Source organism: Salmo salar, chromosome 11 (assembly GCF_965601325.2).
Source record: "Salmo salar chromosome 11, fSalSal1, whole genome shotgun sequence".
NCBI classification, from domain to species: domain Eukaryota; kingdom Metazoa; phylum Chordata; class Actinopteri; order Salmoniformes; family Salmonidae; genus Salmo; species Salmo salar.
In genome coordinates this window covers 85477709-85498178 of record NC_138301.1, presented here as the reverse complement: position 1 = coordinate 85498178, position 20470 = coordinate 85477709, and the positions used below count along the sequence as shown (strand labels likewise).

At 47.5% G+C, this 20470-nt stretch overlaps 1 protein-coding gene across 1 annotated transcript in view; it reads left to right on the top strand.

The window, feature by feature from the left end:
• LOC106563006 (G protein-coupled receptor kinase 3) overlaps nt 1-10355 on the top strand; it is a 67679-nt gene extending 57324 nt beyond the window's left edge. Inside the window, 8 exon segments of the mRNA XM_045689891.2 lie at nt 956-1022; nt 2384-2484; nt 2885-2951; nt 3660-3755; nt 4268-4430; nt 4747-4883; nt 5430-5543; nt 6326-10355. Of these exon segments, the coding sequence (XP_045545847.1) occupies nt 956-1022; nt 2384-2484; nt 2885-2951; nt 3660-3755; nt 4268-4430; nt 4747-4883; nt 5430-5543; nt 6326-6487 (907 nt within the window). The 3' untranslated portion in view covers nt 6488-10355.
• Nucleotides 10356-20470: the final 10115 nt, after the last annotated feature.

The window sequence follows — 20470 nt, the reverse complement described above, 5'->3', positions numbered from 1 at the left end:
TTCTCTCTCTATTCTCTTTCTATGCTCTCTATTCTCTTTATATTTTCGCTCTATTCTCTTTCTATGCTCTCTATTCTCTCTCTCTATTCTCTTTATATTCTCTCTCTTTTCACTCTCTCTCGTTCTATTCTCTTTCTCTTCTTTCTATTCTCTCTCTCTCTTCTCGCATTATTCTCTATTCTTTCTCTTCTCTCTCTCTCTGTCACGGTCTCGCTCTTATTTTCTCTTCCTGTTTCTCTTCTGTTCCCCACTCTGTTATCTGTTACTCTTTTTGCCTTTTCTGTGTCTGACCCTCTCACCCACTCTGTGTGTGTTTGATGTGGTGTGTGTGTGTGACTGTTTGATGTGTAGTGGGTAAATGCCAGAGGTCTGGGCCCAGTACATCAGAGGGAGGTAGGGGGTAGGGTGCAGGGTGTAGGGGGTGGTAATGGTTACTAGGTATGGTGTGAAAGAGAGTGGGAGGGAGACTGATGGGTCTTTCCATTGATGTGTGTGTCTGTGTTTGAACACTTCAAAGACTAGAGGAGGGGGGGGGGGGGGGGTCAGAGAGGGAGCTATATTATCTATATTATCTACTTCACTTGCTTTGGCAATGTTAACATATGTTTCCCATGCCAATAAAGCCCCTTGAATTGAATTGAGAGAGAGAGAGAGAGATGCAGGTGGATCTGCTGAGGCCTTAGGTTGCCACAGTGTGACATCAATCATTACACCGATCTGTCTTTCACTCGATCCCTCACCCTTTCCTCCTTTCAGCTGTCCTCTCTACAGTAACACTAACAGCTTTTCTCTCTCTCTCCCCCCGCTCTCTTCCTCGCTCTCCCCTCTCGCTCTCCCCTCTCGCTCTCCCCTCTCGCTCTCGCTCTCCCTCTCCGCTCTCCCCTCTCGCCTCTCCCCTCTCGCTCTCCCCTCTCGCTCCTTCTCTCCCTCTCCCTCTCTCTCTCTCTCTCTCTAGGCACAGTCCCTTCAGACAGCACAAGACCAAAGACAAACACGAGATTGACCGCATGACGCTCACTATGGTAAGGGCCACCTTACACACACACACACAGAGAGATCTTTTTGTACACTACAGTGCACAGGCATTGAGATGTTTTAATGTACACAAACACCACTGACATGGCCTTTTGTGCACTAGAAAACAAACAACATGTGGTTCGTCCATGTTTACACAACACACACACACACACACATATATATATATATATATATATATATACATACACACACACACACACACACACACACACACAAAATAAGGATTTATCCCTGAACACACTGACATACTAAGGTGTACACACACCCGGCATGATATCCTGGGGATATCATCGTTTACAGATGTTGCCCAAAACTCCTGCCAAGTCTTTGTCTGATAATGCCCAGTGAATGAGTGAGAGGCGAGTGGGAGGCAGTAAAGAGAGCGAAGCGGTTCTGGCAGGAAAGCGAGGGTATTTGCGTCCTAACTTTGCATCCCTCTCCCCGCCTGCTGCCAACAGCATCAGATTACACGAGAGAGAGAGGGAGAGAGAGGGAGAGAGAGCGTGGGTCTACGTAGACTACGAGGGAGGTCTCGACCAGAGGTGCTCCACCCTCTTGGGAAGCTGCTCTTCAGGACCATGATTAGCTGAATCAGGTGTTAGAGCAGGGCTGGCGCAAAAACCTGTACATGCAGTAGCTCTCCTGGAGGGGGGGGGGGGGGTCACCCTTGGTATTGGTCACCCTTGGTCTTGGTCACCCTTGGTATTGGTCACCCTTGGTATTGGTCACCCTTGGTCTTGGTCACCCTTGGTCTTGGTCACCCTTGGTCTTGGTCACCCTTGGTATTGGTCACCCTTGGTCTTGACTAGAGTGTGCCTATTATTAGACTAGAAGATCTGCCTCGGTGGAGTATATGTTGTCAGAGGACAGGAAACACACACACACAACACAACCCCTCTGTAAGGCGCAAACTAAACAAGGAAAGCATCCTCAGTTGTAATTCAATTCAGATTAGGATTTAATCCAGCCACTTGATCGTCGTAAACCGTGTAATCCCCCTCTCTCTCTCTCTGTTCTCCATCAGTCAGTTGGTCGCGTTTATCAAATCTGATGGATGGTTCTGTGAGATAAGATCCACCGATAAAGAGAGAGAATTATGGCAGAGGAGGGAGGGAGGACGGAGGGGTTATGCTATGGAACAAACACAGACTTATTGATCACACATCGTCTCCTTCCCTCTACGTTTTCAGTGCATGTTAGATACGCTTTATTGGCCCGATAAATCAAGTCCATCTTACGTGGTGATAGCGGGAAATTGTTCCCATCTCTCCCACACTTTCCTCTCTCTCCGTCTCTCTCTTGTTCTCTCGTTCTCTCTCTCTCTCTCCTCTCTCTCTCGTTGTAGAATGTGGAGCTGCCAGACTCGTTCTCTGTGGAGCTGAAGGGTCTGTTGGAGGGTCTGCTGCAGAGAGACGTGGCCAAGAGACTGGGCTGCTTGGGACGAGGGTAACACACACGCACACACACCCCCCCTTAGCTGAGCGAAGACATTTCAACCTGTTTGCCTTCGGACTCATTGACAGTATTTATGTGCTGGGAGAGCCATTGTTTTCCAATGCGCCGTTAGAGTGACACCGTTAGTTACTTGATTTGAGTCGTTCCATCACTTCTCTGCGGTGGGTTTAACACCTAGTGTGAACACTATGAAAGGGCTTTATAAGGGTCCTTAAACTAGTTCGGAGGGCTCAGTTCCATTCGGAGTTTGTTGTAAATACTGCCACCTGCTGTTTAGGCAAGGAACTGTTCCAACAGGAGAATGACCTGGCTTTTTCTCTCTCTCCCCTCTCTCTCCATCCACACACACACACACACACACACACACACACACACACACACACACACACAGCGCCCCAGAGGTGAAGGAGCATCTGTTCTTCAAAGGCATCGACTGGCAGCAAGTGTATCTTCAGAAGGTAAGCCTTAGAGTGTGTGTGTGTGTGTGTGTGTGTGTGATGAATCGGGAGAACAGGTTCGTTATAAAGCCTGCCGGTCTGGACACTCGGCTCTCTCTCTCTCTTGTCGTGCTCGATCAGTTGCCATGGTTACTCCTCTGCTGAAGGAATGGAGTAGTTGTTTTGTTTACTCACCCTCTTTTTTTCCTTTTCTACTTCTCCCTCTCTCTCTCTCTCTCCTCACCTTTACCTCTCCTCTCCCTCTCTCTCTCTCCTCACCTTTACCTCTCCTCTCCCTCTCTCTCCCTCTCTCTCTCCTCACCTTTACCTCTCCCTCTCCCCTCTCTCTCCCCTCTCTCTCTCCTCACCTTTACCTCTCCCTCTCCCTCTCTCTCTCTCTCTCTCCTCACCTTTACCTCTCCTCTCCCCTCTCTCTCTCTCTCTCTCTCTCCTCACCTTTACCTCTCCTCTCCCCTCTCTCTCCCCTCTCTCCTCACCTTTACCTCTCCTCTCCCTCTCTCTCTCTCTCCTCACCTTTACCTCTCCCTCTCTCTCTCTCTCTCCTCACCTTTACCTCTCTCTCTCTCCTCACCTTTACCTCTCCTCTCCTCTCTCTCTCTCCTCACCTTTACCTCTCCTCTCCTCTCTCTCTCTCCTCACCTTTACCTCTCCTCTCCCCTCTCTCTCTCCTCACCTTTACCTCTCTCCCTCTCTCTCTCTCTCCTCCAGTATTCTCCCCCTCTCATCCCTCCAAGGGGAGAGGTAAATGCAGCAGATGCATTTGACATTGGCTCCTTTGATGAAGAGGACACCAAGGGTATCAAGGTAACACACACACACACACACACACACACACACACACACACACACACAACCCTTATCTCATGAAACCACCAAGGCTATCAACGGAAAATACACAGCATTATATAAAAGCTAAACCTGTAATCCGGATTGACACACTCCTACATCCTAGTGCGTGACGAACACACACACAGACACACACACACACACACAGACAGACAGGAGGCAGAGGTGTAACGTGGCCCCATCAGTGTTCAATATTGACACTGCCAGTAAGCAGAGCGGCCCACAAAGAAAGTCCTTCCAAAAGAGTTTGGACGTTATACAACAGGGGCTTTGGACATGTTCCAGGTCGGCTTCATTACAGTCATGCTGCCCAGCTCAGCTGATCTCACAGCTACTGGTGATGTGGTGAAGGTCTGAGGAATCACGTCACCTTACACCTTATACCTGCCTCAGTGACTTTGTTTTGTCTCTCTCTCTCTCGCTCTCGCTCTCGCTCTCGCTCGCTCTGTCTCTCCTCTCCCTCTCTCCAGTTGTTGGACAGTGACCAGGAGTTGTATAAGAACTTCCCCCTGGTCATCTCAGAGCGCTGGCAGCAGGAGGTGGCTGAGACGGTGTACGAGGCGGTCAACTCCGACACAGACAAGAACGAGGCCCGCAAGAGGACCAAGAACAAACCGCTGGGCAACGAGGAGGGTAAGGAGGAGAAACGCAGAGGGAGACGCATCCGATGCGAACACACGCAGAACACGCGTCACACTGGGGTTGCACGACATGGACAAAGCCTCAAAAAGTAGTGTTTGTACTGTATTGTAACGATATTACTCGCGATATAACAAAACCCTCATTAATAAGAGTATTGTATTCATCATAGGGCAGCTGTACTTCACACAAGCGTGCGGTTAGGAATTTTCTTCTACTTGCTGAAGCTGGCTTTGATTCCATGTTTATTTTGTGGTAATGGTGTTAATGTAGTATTTTTATTGTGTGTGTGTGTGTGTGTGTGTTGTAGACTATGCCCTGGGTAAGGACTGTATAATGCACGGCTACATGTTAAAGCTGGGGAACCCGTTTCTGACACAGTGGCAGCGCCGGTACTTCTACCTGTTCCCCAACCGAGTGGAGTGGAGGGGAGAGGGGGAGTCACGGGTGAGACTCACACACACCTCTACGTCACACCATCCTCTCTACGTGCGTGTGTTTCCGTTTGTGCGCTTCTGTTCTTCACGTATGTGGGTTTCTGGGTGTTTTTTTTTCTTTCTGTGTGTTTCCATGGATATGTGTGTGTGTGTGTGTGTGTGTGTTCTTCGTCATTGTCCATCCGTCTGTCTAGTGCATGAAGCTTGTCCGTCTGTCTTGTCTGCCCTCGCTCACGTTCTGTAGGCCTGGATGAACACATTCAAACACACAGTCCGCGCCCCGAAGGTAAGCCTGACAGCTGCTGTCCCACCACCTTGTCCTCTCCCCCAGCGGCACGGTAGACGGATTGGAGCTCGTCCTCCGTTCTGAAGCTTTGCTACCAGACAGCCTTACCTTCAGAGCAGCATCCTCTCTCTCTCTAGCGCCATTCGTAAAAACAAGGCCACTCTCCTCTATAGCTTCTGTTTCGATTGGTCCGTCTCATTCTCCGCTTGTGATTGGTCCCCCCGCCTCCCGGACATGTTCCTGATTTTGGTGTGTGTGTGTGTTCCGCAGCAAAACCTGCTGACGATGGAGCAGATCGTGACGGTGGAGGAGACGCAGATTAAAGATAAGAAGTGCATCCTGCTGCGCATCAAAGGAGGGAAGCAGTTTGTCCTGCAGTGTGAGGTACGGAGGACAACCTCTCGCTCTGGCTCTCGCTCTCTCTCGCTCTGGCTCTCTTTCTCTCTCTCTCTCTCTCTGGCTCTGGCTCGCTCTCTCTCGCTCTCTCGCTCTGGCTCTCTCTCTCTCTCTCTCTCTCTCTCTCCTCTCTCTCTCTCTCTCTCTCTGGCTCTGGCTCTCTCTCTCTCGCTCTCTCTCTCTGGCTCTCTCTGGCTCTCTCTCTGGCTCTCTCTCTGGCTCTCTCTCTCTCTGGCTCTCTCTCTCTCTGGCTCTCTCTCTGGCTCTCTCTCTCTCTCTCTGGCTCTCTCTCTCTCTCGTTCTGGCTCTCTCTCTCGCTCTGGCTCTCTCTGGCTCTCTCGCTTTCTGTCTCTCTCTCTCTCTCTCTCTCTCGCTCTCTCTCTGGCTCTCTCGCTTTCTCTGTCTCTCTCTCTGGCTCTCTCTGGCTCGCTCGCTCTCTGGCTCGCTATCTCTCTGGCTCTCTCTGGCTCTGTCTCTATTAGGGTTGCAAAATTCTGCTAACTTTCCCCAAATTCCCAAGTGTTCCAGAAATCCTGGATGGAGAATTCCAGATTTCCTGCTTATACCCTCCCAATACCGGGTATTTTCCAAGCAGGATTTCTGAAAAACCTGGGAATTTTGGGAAAGCAATCGGAATTTTGAAACCCTAGTCTGTAATAAAAACATTTAAAAAATGAAAATAAATGTTTTAATATATAATGAATTATTCTATTATAAGTTAGTAAAATGGAAGGTGTGTAATAATGTTTATTATCTCTGTCTCTCTGCAGAGTGACCCAGAGTTTGTCCAGTGGAAGAAAGAGCTGACCGAGGCGTTCACTGAGGCCCAGAAGCTGCTGCGTCGAGCCCCTAAGGTCATCGGGAAGGGTCGGGCTGGTGTGGTGGAGTTCTCTAAACCTCCGCTCACACACCGCAACAGCAACGGCTTGTAGGCCGCGCGCACACACACACACACACACACACACACACCGCATCCTATAACCTCATCCCCTATGAACCCGCCCGCCCCAAGTCCTAGACACACACACACACACACACACACCGAAAGGCAAAAACGTACCATCGGACCATGCGTGTACCTAAAGAGCGCCCTCCCTCTCCGACCGCACCCTGGAGCGAGACCCTTCGGTAGGATGCCACGCATCCCTCTTCCTCTCGCCCCCAATGGACTAGCATTCCACACAGCCAACCTCACACGCGCGCGAGCACCAACTGAACCCGGCAGAGCAGCAAACGCCAGTCCCGAATAGGAGAGGGAAGACTAGGGCACCTGTCCCCACCTCCTCCTCCTCTCCACCCATCCCTCCCTCTGTCTCTCCCCCCCCCCCCCCAGCCTCGTCTTGAGACTGGACACGAGCCACACGCACCTATCGGCCGCTCTCCACGGGATTGGCTGGCTGTAGTGGAGGGGCGGGGACCTAAAGCAGGATGTGAGTATCTGGACCAATGGCACCGCTTGGAGAGAGGGAGGCCGGACCAATAACTTTCCTCTCCTGTGAGCTCGTGAAGAGAGGAAAGGAGAGACTGAGTGGCGGGGAGAAAAGCGGAAAAGATGGTGGGAGGAGGACAGGAAGCAGAGACCTGCCAGGACATACCGAGAGAATGGCAGTGAACTGCGTGTGTGGACGCTGTTGTACCTGTGTGTTGGGGGTGTGTGTGTGTGTGTCCAGAGATGGGGCCAAAGAGGTTGCCAGCAGGTTTCATTCCTTCCACAGAGAGCGACAAAGGAGAGAAAGATGACTGCTTTGACTTTCTGAAGAGACTTTTTCCCTCTTCTCCTCCATCCCTCCCTCCATCCCTCCCTCCATCTTCCCTCCATCTTCCCTCCATCTTCCCTCCATCCCTCCCTCCATCTTCCCTCCATCCCTCCCTCCATCCCTCCCTCCATCTTCCCTCCATCTTCCCTCCATCCCTCCCTCCATCTTCCCTCCATCTTCCCTCCATCTTCCCTCCATCCCTCCCTCCCTCCATCTTCCCTCCATCTTCCCTCCATCCCTCCCTCCATCCCTCCCTCCATCTTCCCTCCATCTTCCCTCCATCCCTCCCTCCATCCCTCCATCTTCCCTCCATCTTCCCTCCATCTTCCCTCCATCCATCTTCCCTCCATCTTCCCTCCATCCCTCCCTCCATCCCTCCCTCCATCTTCCCTCCATCCCTCCCTCCATCCCTCCCTCCATCTTCCCTCCATCCATCTTCCCTCCATCTTCCCTCCATCCCTCCATCCCTCCCTCCATCCCTCCCTCCATCTTCCCTCCAACAGTGAAATGCATAAAGTGCCAATGTCAATATTTACTTGAGTCACCTAAGCATCCAGGAGGACCCGTTTTGAAAGCAGCCGTCCGTCCCTCCCCGGACACAGAACTCTCTGGCACGGAACTCTTGTCACCACGGGCAAACCTCTCCGATGCGGCTCGTGCACGGCTCTTGGTAACCATATAGACTGTGGGGATGTTTGCACGGGTAACTATGGGAACCCTGGGATGGTGTGTATGAAGGCCAAGCCGTTCTCTGTCCATCTCCTCCAGTCCTTTACTCCAGTACTGCTCTACCACACGTTTGCATTAATGTGTGAATCTGTCCTCTTCTCTTTAGGAATGTCGGGGAGGGAGGGGGGCCTTTCGTCCACCTGGCAGCATGCGTACCTCAGGGTGGGGACTCTGTGAGGTTTTGTACCCCCAGCGGGGCCGGATACTTTGCTGTGTGAGAAGTTGTAATTGTGTCAGGGCAGCCCTAATGTGTACGCCATAGTCTTGCAGCTATCCAGATGTAGATCACACACACACACACACACACACAGGATTGGCCGTATAAGTAGGTCAGTGCAGAGAGAGAGGTGGTAGGTGACTACCGTTTGGAGCAGACGGTCGACCGGAACCCGAATCTGTTAGTCCCCTTCAGTCTGGTTTGAACCTATAGATTGTTTCTGAAAGTGACCCGGGAATGGTAGACCCACAATTCTCTCGGGCTTTATATATTAGGAGAACCAGCTGTGCTGCTGGGACTGCAGGCGTGACACGTCCGTGTGACCGAAGGCCATGAATGCACAGCTGGTTGTAGAAAAGAGAGGAGAAACGATTTGTTCAATCAATTTTAATTTCAGGGTTTGTCGTCCCCCCCCCCCCCTTCTTCCATGCAGTAGAATGTTCCTCGTCTGTGATATACCCGTGCGTTTCCACAGCTGTGACCTGCATGTGTGGCTGGGGAGGTAGAGGAGGGTTTATGTGTTGGGGGGGTTGATCTTCTTAGAGGCCTACACAGGTCAGTCAGGGGGAAGTGATGTCGTTTTAGAGAGAGACCTTTTCAGGCCGTCTTTATTTTTTTTAAACCAAAATGAATGGGTTTTGTTGCAGCTGCTTTGTCGCACCTTTATAACCTAATGTGTTACTCGATGTTCAATGTGCCAAATACCTGTCGCTGATTGATTCTGATTGGCTGGCTGTTCTGGACCAATGAGAATCCTCCTGTCGGAACAGGCCCCCTGCGGGGACGAACCCCTCACAGCACCAGCCTCTGGCCACACACACACACACACACTCTCTCTCTCTGTCTCGCTCTGTGTCTCTCTCTCTGTCTCTCTCTCTGTCTCTCTCTGTCTCTCTCTGTCTCTGTCTGTCTCTGTGTCTGTCTGTCTCTCTCTCTGTCTCTGTCTCTGTCTCTCTCTGACTCTCTCTGTGTCTCTGTCTCTGTCTCTCTCTCTCTCTCTGTCTCTCTGTCTCTCTCTGTCTGTCTCTCTCTCTGTCTCTCTCTCGCAACCTTTTGAATCTGAGGAGTGTGTCTTTTTTAAAGGGTATAAAACTGTGACCAAACTGGGGATGTGGAATAGAAGAGTGTGTGTGTGTGTGTGTGTGAGAGAGAGAGAGTGTGTGTGTGTCAGCATGGAGTGAATCTGGCTTTCAGCACCTCCACTTGTCACACACACACAGGGCTTGGTTGTAATGGGTCTATTCAGTGTGTGTGTGTTGTGTGTACAAGCATGAGTGTGTGTGTGTGTGCGCGCTGCATTCAATCGCTTGTCAGTTTTATTTAGTGGAGATGTTTTTGTCAAACATCTACACACACACAAGCTTGACAACAAAACAAGACAATGAAAAGGGGTGGCATATAGGAAGAAAAAATAACAAAAAATGTAAGTATATATATATATATATCTATCTATAGATATATATATATATATATATATATATATATATATAGATATATATATATATATATAGATATATATGAATGAATATATGTGTGTATATTAAATGACAAATGCTCTAGGTTTATTTAAGAAGATTTTGCGATGTAGAGACGATCTTCGGATGAGGATGTGCCGTGTGAGCGTCGGGGGGGTTTTGAAGTGAGTACATCTGTCTGTGGTGAATACTTTGGATCTTACACATGAAGACTTGAGCTATCGTACCTGCAAATTGCCAGATTATTTTTGTTTGAATACCCGGACTCTTGCTCTTTCATATTTATTGCGTGTTTTTTGGGGGAGGGGGGGGAATAGCGCCCTCTGTCTACGAGCTCGCGCCAGGGGTCTCGCTGTAGAATACTCCGGTTTACACACCACCAGACAAATGATTTGACACGTGTCACAAACAAACGCAAATACTACTGGCTTTGGTTTCCTATTACCATTAAAGTTATGACGATGATGATTACTGTTATTGGTAATATTATTAAATGATTATTGTTATGACATTTTGTTTTAATGAATTTTGTTATATTGTTTTTAAGACAGCTAGGAGCATATGTGTTGGACTGCTTATATGAAACAGTTCGGAAATAAATACATATTTTTTTTTGTCCGTGTTGCTTTGTGTAACGTGTGGTTTGTTGTCCTGTTGGGACACTACTTTAGTACACAGTGTGTCATGATATCAAAGGGAGGTATGAATGTCTGAGTTCTCATGTTCGAACGTTAACGGGGGAGGGGGAGGGTAATGTTTGTTCTTTAGAAATACCGTGGTAACAGCAGCCGACCGTCTAGTGGCGATTTATCTTCCCATATCATCCAACTAATGAAATAAGTTTGAATAAATGAGTCGCTGTTTTATTCCACGTTTTGAATTTAAAAACATGAAGAAATACACTGAGGCACACAGACCCTGGACTGTTGATAATAATACAACATCAAAATAATCGAGCCAAACCTACGTTTCCAAAAAAAAGGGTTCTTGGACCGTGTCCCACTTGACGTGCCCTCCCTCGGAAACCTGTTTTGTGTACTGTGCACAAGGGGGTGCTGGACTACTCAAATCAGTAAACTGGAGGCTTCTTGGGATAGGTCAGTGGTCCCAGCCCTCTTTCCTCCCCCTTCCCCCACCCGCTTCTGTCCGCATCCCTCCTCTCAACTCCCCCCAGCTCTCCTCCCTCCTTATTTTCTCACCCCCTTTCCCTCCCCTACTTTTCTCCCTCACCCTTCTGATACCCCCCTCCAGCCATTTTCCTTTCTCTGAGGCGTCTCCTCCCCCTCTCAGGTGTAGCTGTCAGGTTGGAACGACAGCTGACTACCCCTCAAGACAGAGATACATGGCTTTTTCTAGCTGTTTCTCTGGAATGGGCTTTTGAGTTCTTGTGTGCGTTTCACTCGTCCAATATCAACAACAATCCATCACTCTTATGTCCATATCCCAGTAGACTACCAAAACATTCCAGCTTTCCCCTCTCTTGCCTCTGTTTTTGTTTGCTAGTCATCTGTTGGTTTGTGTTGGCCTAGGGTCTTCGCCTGAGGCAATTTAAGACACATGGTGAATGTTAGTTTGCTACAACATTGTCTTACCCTTTTTGCTTTTCCCCCCCAGCTGTATTCTCTCTCCCCTCTCATTCTTTCTCTCTCTCCTCTCATTCTTTCTTTCTCTCCTCTCATTCTTTCTCTCTCTCCTCTCACTCTTTCTCTCTCCCCTCTCACTCTTTCTTTCTCTCTCCCCTCTCTTTCTTTCTCTCTCCCCTGTCATTTACTAGCGTCCCGTTTTACTAACAGGGTAGTATCCCATACCACTCCCCCCCCCCCCCCGTCCCACTATATTTATGGCGCAATCTATTGGCAAGCAAGCTGCCTCGTGTGTGTGAGAGAGAGAGATGTCTGTCACTCTATTTCTGACTGCTTTGATGGGTGCCCTGCTCGTGTGTGTGTGTTTCTGTTTGACGGTGAGACAGTGAGCCTCTCACTTTGGCCTCGCAGGATTGGGATTATAAACCAGTACATTTGGAGTTCCTGCATTGATTTAATAGCCATCATAAGGTAAGTGAATTTATGCGTTTCTGTATTTCTGTGACATGCCAGAGAATAGTTAGTGAAAAGCGAGTTTATTCATAGAGCCCGGGGTGGACTGAGGGACAGGTAGGGGAGATGGGGGTTAAGGGAAAAGGATAGGACAGGGGGAAGAGAAAAGAGAGTAGGGAGGACAAGGGAGAGGGCCTGGGTTACAGTAGCTGCCCTAGTGTGACTTTGCCACTAGTCTGCCGTTTCAGACAAATGGAACAGAGTCCCCCCACATAGATAAGGTCATGGCCAATTCTGTCTGGGTTGACCGGGTTGTAGCTACTGTAATGACACAGTTGTGTTGATTAGGTGGGTCACAAGAGAACTGGAATTGCTTCAGGTGGGAGACGAAAGTTTGGAAACCACTGGAGTTGAGCCCCTGTTCCCGTGAACGTGCCGTTAACACGGCGTCATGTCGCCACAGTTACATCTGGCACAGTTAAGCGGTTGCTTACGTATCGCCCAGGAGCGTGTTATGGTGAATCAACGGGTAAACATCTTTTAAGATGGTTGTCTGTCCTACCAACCGACATCACTCTCTGAGATGAGTTGGCGTAGGCTTCGTTGGTGTTATGTTGCTTCGAGACTGTCCACAACAGGGTATGTCTTCATGTGTGTCCATCCCTAGACCCAATACTTGTATAAAACCAGGCACCAGCTGAGCTGCCCTTCACCCAACAGGTTCTCTACAGCTGTCTGTCTGTAAGGTCCTGAGAGCCACAGGCCAGGGGCCCAGAGGTGTGTGAGAAGCCCAATGGAACGGACAGCTGAGTCAGGCTGGAACTGGAGAGGAGAGACCCGTGTTGGGTGGGAGAAGAAACAGTTGTTTGTGAGAGGTTGTGCAGATATTCAAGTGTGTGTGTGTGTGTGTGTGTGCATATGGCTTCACTAGAAGGACTAATATTTCTGAGAAACAGTTGGTGTGTGTATGTTTAGGGGTGTTGAGTGATCTGTCATGGTATTCCACCACATCATGAGGTGTTTCATCATGTGTTGTCAACTTCACAGCGGTTACTACATGTCACCAGAAAGGTATTGGGGGAAAAAAAACATTTTAACATTTTATCTTTCAATGCACCCTCTCTCTCCTTCTCCATCTCTCTCTCTGAATTTTCTCTCTCCATCCCTCTCTCTTTTCCAGTCTCTCACGTTACCTATCTCTTTCTCTCTCTTTCTCGCTATCCTATTTCTTTCTCTCATTCCTGTTTCTCTCCATCCTCAGCTTGTATCACCGTTTCTGTGGTGTCCCGCCCCCCACTCTGACATCACATCTGGCTGAACTCTGACTGTTTGACCCCTCCCCCAGCAGCCGTTGTCATGGCGCTGTCCTCACGCTTAAAGCTCTGGGAGCAGAAGGGAGGCACAGAGATGATGAGGCTGTTCTGGAATGGTCCTCACTCTGTGTGTTCTGGAATGGTCTGGAATGGTCCTCACTCTGTGTGTTCTGGAATGGTCCTCACTCTGTGTGTTCTGGAATGGTCCTCACTCTGTGTGTTCTGGAATGGTCTGGAATGGTCCTCACTCTGTGTGTTCTAGAATGGTCTGGAATGGTCCTCACTCTGTGTGTTCTAGAATGGTCTGGAATGGTCCTCACTCTGTGTGTTCTGGAATGGTCTGGAATGGTCCTCACTCTGTGTGGTCTGGAATGGTCTGGAATGGTCCTCACTCTGTGTGTTCTAGAATGGTCTGGAATGGTCCTCACTCTGTGTGTTCTGGAATGGTCCTCACTCTGTGTGTTCTGGAATGGTCTGGAATGGTCCTCACTCTGTGTGTTCTGGAATGGTCCTCGCTCTGTGTGTTCTAGAGTCCTGTGTGTTCCCTTAATGTGTGTTCTAGTGAGTCTTCATGTTGTGTGTATTCTAGAACGATCAGCCCGTGTGTGTGTTTCGGATATGTAATTCTTTGTGTAGTCTACTGTATGTCACACACTGCTTTGAATGTCCTGTCTGCAAACACAACCACTCCTGTGTGTGCATACAGTAACCAGAGAGCATCACTCTCTCTCCTCTCTCTATCACCCATCTCTGTTTAATTCCTACATTCTAGTACTGTATGTATTATCATTCAAATGGACGAGTAACCTGTTTCGACCACCCCTGAGCAGAGGACGGGAGAGACAGGAGAGTTGTCCTGTTGACCTTTCTGACCTCTCACCTCCACAGTAACATCAGGTCTAATCTAAACTGACCATACCACCTCCGTTATTAGTGAACCAGTAGTAAACCGGTCATACACTAGTTAAGAAATTATTACATACAGTTGAAAGGATATATGTCCGTATTTCACACCTGTTAGTGGACAAGAGGAAACTCTGTGAACTGCAGTCCTAAACTTAGATAATATTTGCTCTTCCACACTAGCGCGTGTGTGTGTGAGCTAACCTGCTGTCACAGTATATAGCCCCTGAGCCTGTCCTGTAGACTGTATTGCGCCTATTTCTAACAGTAAATCTGAGTCTGGTTTGTGGCCCAGTTCAAGTACATGCTGTGAAAATTAGGGCTGTCAGAGTTAACTCGTTAACATTTTTGTGGATTTGATTTTATTAATCGCAGCGTCTGAAAGTGTTTTAAAATACACTGAAAACATCCCCAAATTCTATACAGCTAAAAACGACAGTGTGATGCTTTTTGTATGAAAAATCTTAAATCACAGCTCAATTTGAGCAAATTCTGAGTTTGCGATTAATCACAGCAAACCCTGCAATTAACTCAATTACATTTTTTTGGGGGGGGGGAGGGGGGTGGTGTTTGACAGCCCTAGTGAAAATACAGTCAGTCAGTCAGTCGACATAGAAAGTCAGCCAAAGGTGAAGTAAAGGCAGCACATTGCCTTGTGTTTTTACGTACTGTGGTGGCGTCCATCTTGTTTCTTTCCAGCACAGTAAACTGAGTGACAACCTGGCACAGCAGTTTTTCCTCCCGGATCAGACTCCACCAATCTTAGAGGCCGAGATGGCCCTGCGAAACGAGCAGTTGGTCAACGGAGAGCGAGGCCGCCACTCCAACCAATCAGATCTCAAGACCTCTACGCCCCGGCGAGTTCTCTCCCCCAAACTCAAGAGCCCACCCCTGGGGGAGACAGCCAAAAAGGAAGTGGCCACAGAAACAGGAAATTAGAGCAGCTGAAGCAGAAACAGGAAATTACAACAGAGCAACCGAAGCAGAAACAGGAAATGAAAGCCGAGCTGCTGAAGCAGGGGCAGGAAGTGAAGTCAGGGAAAGAAAAGGTGACAAATGATGTCAAGATGCCAAAAACGGAAGTAAAGAAAGATGAGAAGAAGAAAGAGGGAGTGATGGAGGAGAGACAGGAGCCTGAGGGCCAACAAGCAGACATCATAACAGAACATGAGGAAAGAGGTATGATGTCATGTCCTAAGATATGTACATACCGTATACGTGCTATGCATACCTGCTGCACTGGGGCGTCGCAAAGGCACTCGCTTTTTCTAGCAGCGTGTTTTGTAGAGCACGAGACATGTTATGAAGTGTTCTCTGGCATGAGTCGTGTGCTGAATTCAAGCCCAGTTTTACCTTGAGTTGCCACAAGCATTTCGCTGAGCCGCACAGCTTACGCCCAGGTTTAATTGAAAACGACAGGAGCCGCGGAGTCTCACTCCCTGCAAGGTACTCTTCCAGTGTCGCAGGCCTGTTGCACATACACACGCATGTGCTTTGATAGAAACGCATGCAAGACACACACACACTTACATTTCACTCATTTATCAGAAGCTCTTATCCAGAGCGACTTACAAGAGCAATTAGGATTAAGTGCCTTGCTCAAGTCCACATCTGTTTTTGTTCTTCATGTAGCTCTTAACCGCTAGGCTACCTGGCTCCCTGGAACATACACACAGTGGAACATTCACCTTCTGAAGAACACACACACTGCATGCTGTAGAATACACATGATTTTGCATCTCTCTTTCTCCCCCCGCCTCCTCTTTCTTTTTCTCCCACTTTCTTTCCTCTCTCTCTCTCTCTCTCTCTCTCTCTCTCTCTCTCTCTCTCTCTCTCTCTGTCTCTCTGTCTCTCTCTCTCTCTGTCTCTCTCTCTGTCTCTCTCTCTGTCTCTCTGTCTCTGTGTGTGTGTGTGCCAGGTGAGGGATGTGTGGTATGAAGTCGGGAATGTGTGGCACGTCCACAAGGAGGGCTTTATCCTGGTTAAGTGGTGGTAATGTAGTGTGGTTCACTGTGTGTATTGATGTGTTGTGTGTTAATAGCACCCTGCTTCAGCACAGCTTTTCTATCCAGCCCTTCGTACTGCGAGAGCCAGAACACATGTGGCTGAAGCGGCAGGTTGAAATTTCACCACAGGCTTTGATTCTCTGATTGCTTAAAGAACATCCGATTGCTGATTAATTTGTTTTGTACAGCGCAGTCTCAGACGGCAGTCTCAGACTATAGTATGTAGCGAACGGCGGAGCAGCGGAAGAATTTAGTGTGAGTCGTTAGGCTAGAACAGTGGTTCCCAAACGTTTTCTAGTCGCGTACCCCTTCAAACATTCAACCTTCAGCTGCGTCACAACCCGGCTGGTGGGAAGTGACAAAGAGCTCTTAAAGCACCAGGGCACAAATAATAATATTATAATAATCAATCATTTTGCTCTTTATTTAGCCATCTTACATATAAAACCTTATTTGTTCATCAAAAATTGTGAATAACTCACCACAGGTTAATGAGAAGGGTGTACTTGAAAGGATGCACGTAACTCTGCAATGTTGGGTTGTATTGGAGAGAGTCTGTCTTAAATCATTTTCCACCCACAGTCTGTGCCTGTATTTAGTTTTCATGCCAGTGAGGGCCGAGAATACACTCTCACATAGGTACGTGGTTGCAAAGGGCATCAGTGTCTTAACAGCGCGATTTGCCAAGGCAAGAAACTCTGAGTGCAGCTCTATCCAGAAATCTGGCAGTGGCTTCTGATTAAATTCAATTTAATTGTTCAGATATCGGTAAGTGGACTGGAGGCAGGGCATGAAAGGGATAACGAATCCAGTTGTTTGTGTCATCCATTTTGGGAAAGTACCTGCGCAATTGCGCACCCAACTCACTCAGGTGCTTCTCTATATCACATTTGACGTTGTCCGTAAGCTTTTCATTTGCACACAAAAAATCATACAATGACGGAAAGACCTGTGTGTTGTCCTTGTTAATGCAGACAGAGAAGAGCTCCAACTTCTTAATCATAGCCTCAATTTTGTCCCTCACATTGAATATAGTTGCGGAGAATCCCTGTAATCCTAGATTAAGATCATTCAGACAAGAAAAAACATCATCCAGATAGGCCAGTCGTGTGAGAAACTCTTCATCATGCAAGCGGTCAGACAAGTGAAAATTAAGGTCAGTAAATAAAACTTTAAGCTCGTCTCTCAATTAAAAAAAATATATCAATACTTTGCCCCTTGATAACCAGCACACTTCTGTATGTTGTAAAAGCGTTAAATGGTCGCTGCCCATATCATTGCATAATGAAGAAAATACACAAGAGTTCAGGGGCCTTGCTTTTTAACAAAGTTAACCATTTTCACTGTAGTGTCCAAAATGTCTTTCAAGCTGTCAGGCATTCCCTTGGCAGCAAGAGCCTCTCGGTGGATGCTGCAGTGTACCCAAGTGGCGTCGGTAGCAACTGCTTGCACGCGTGTTACCACTCCACTATGTCTCCCTGTCATGGCTTTTGTGCCATCAGTACAGATACCAACACATCTTGACCACCAAAGTCCATTTGATGTCACAAAGCTCTCCAGTACTTAAAAAATATCCTGTTTTCCTGGTTTCCAGTGGTTTGCAGAAGAGGATGCCTTCCTTAATTGAACCCTCATAAACATAGCGGACATATACCAGGAGCTGTGCCAGGCCCTCCACGTCTGTTGACCCATCCAGCTGTAACGCATAGAATTCACTGGCTTGTATGCGAAGCAGTAATTGTTTCAAAACATCTCCTGCCATGTCACTGATGCGTTGTGAAACAGTGTTGTTTGATGAAGTCATTGTCTGTATAGTTTTGGGCCTTTTCCCCCAGCGTTGTCCCAGCCATATCGGCAGCAGCAGGAAGAATTAAGTTCCACACAATAGTATGGGGCTTGCCTGTCCTAGCCACTCGGTAGCTCACCATATAAGACGCTTCCAGACCCTTCTTATCAATGGTATCTGTTGCTTTTATCTTACTACTCAAAAGTCATCTTTATTCTCGCTCAAAAAACTCCTGTGACTTATTTTTGAAATTGTCATGTTTCATTTCTAAATGTCTGCGCAAGAGTGAAGGTTTCCTGCGAGAGAGTAACGGTTAATGTGATTGGATGTTAATTATTTGACTAGGCTACCTGTAATTTACATTGTGTTGTTATTTCACTGAACACTAGATGGTTACATTTTATTTTTGCCAGTGAAACAAGGCTACTCAGGCGAGGAAAAAACCTCACCCAAATTTTTTTTGCCCTGTTGAAAAATATAAATGTACTGTTTGAAAATGTCATTTTTTTAAATATTTTATTTTAATGTGAATCACATTTTTATTTGGCTTACCCCCAATTCCCCAGTTTGAGAATACCTGGACTAGAACATCTAGCTAGAATTAATCCTATTCGATTTTCATATACTCACACACACATCCCCTGAACCCTGGTACACACACACACATACCGTGCTTCTGCATTGCTTGCTGTTTGGGGTTTTAGGCTGGGTTTCTGTATAGCACTTTGTGACATCGGCTGATGTAAAAAGGGCTTCATAAATACATTAGATTTATTTGATTGACATACACACACACACACACTCACTCACAGGGATCAGAGATTAGGGATGCATATCAGAGTTTAATCCCCTGAGACATAAACCCTGGTAATCTCTGTTTAGTTGTGCTGTGACAATAATACTGAGAATACAGACTAGAATCACAACCAGGAAATCTCCACTATGACTGAAATTTTCTCCACAAAAACAACGATAAATCATGTTGGGACAAATATACAGTGCTTAATTAACTATAGAAGAATGTCTCCCTGTCAATGATTAGCATCAAACACAACTCGTGGTGCCTCTAAAGCTGGAATCCTTAATTGAAACAATAACAAAGGGGCCACCCAGCCTGTGTTTTGGTGAAAAGCTTACGGATGGCCCTGGAGAAATGTAACCACTCCCAAATTCAAAGCAAGGACTGACCATCCATAATATCAAAATGATAGTTTTAACCACGTTTTGTATTTGCAGTTGTTGTGGATCTCCATTAGTCCAGGGCTCCAGCAAAATTAAGGCAGTTAAACATTTTGTAAAACATTACAATACAGCTTTCACAACATATTGATTGTGTGCCCTCAGGCCCCTACTCTACTTCCACATACAGTGCATTCGGAAGTATTCAGACCCCTTGACTTTTTCCACATTTTGTTACATTACAACATTATTCTAAAATGGATCATGCAAAAGCAGATGGCATTTGAAAAAAAAACTGAAATATCACATTTACATATGTATTCAGACCCTTTAATCAGGACTTTATTGAAGCACCTTTGGCAGCGATTACAGCCTTGAGTCTTCTTGGGTATGATGCTACAAGCTTGGCACACCTGTATTTGGGGGGTTTCTCCCATTCTTCTCTGCAGATCCTCTTAAGTTCTGTCAGGTTGGATGGGGAGCATCGTTGCACAGCTATTTTCAGGCCTCTCCAGCTCTGGCAGGGCCACTCAAGGACATTCAGAGACTTGTCCCAAAGCCACTCCTGTGCTTAGGGTCGTTGTCCTGTTGGAAGGGGAACCGTCGCCCCAGTCTGTGGTCCTGATATCTCTGGAGCAGGTTTTCATCAAGGATCTCTCTGTACTTTGCGCCGTTCATCTTTCCCTCAATTCTGACTAGTCTCTCAGTCCCTGCCGCTGAAAAACATCCCCACAGAATGATGCTGCCACCACCATGCTTCACCATAGGGATGGTGCCAGGTTTCCTCCAGATGTGACTCTTGGCATTCAGGCCAAATAGTTCAATCTTGGTTTCATCAGAGCAGAGAATCTTGTTTCTCATGGTCAGAGTCCTTTAGGTGCCTTTTGGCAAACTCCAAGCGGGCTGTCATGTGCCTTTTACTTAGGAGTGGCTTCCGTCTGGCCACTCTACCATAAAGGCCTGATTGGTGGAGTGCTGCAGAGATGGTTTTCCTTCTGGAAGGTTCTCCCATCTCCACAGAAGAACTCTGGAGCTCTGTCAGAGTGACCATTGGGTTCTTGGTCACCTCCCTGACCTAGGCCCTTCTCCCCATTTTCTCAGTTTGGCTGGGCGGCCAGCTCTAGGAAGAGTCCTGTTGGTTCCAATATTCTTCCATTTAAGAATCATGGAGGCCACTTTGTTCTTGGAAACCTCCAAAGTTGCAGAAATGTAGTACCCTTCCCTAGATCTGTGCCTTGACACAATCCTTTCTCAGAGCTCTACGGACAATTCCTTCGACCTCATGGCTTGTTTTTTGCTCTGACATGCACTGTCAACTGTGGGACCTTATATAGACAGGTGTGTGCCTTTCCAAATCATGTCCAATCAATTGAATTTACCACAGGTGGACTCCAATCAAGTTGTAGAAACATCTCAAGGATGATAAATGAAAACAGGAAGCACCTGAGGTCAATTTCAAGTCTCATAGCAAAGGTTCTGAATACTTATGTATGGTATTTCAGTTTTTTATTTTT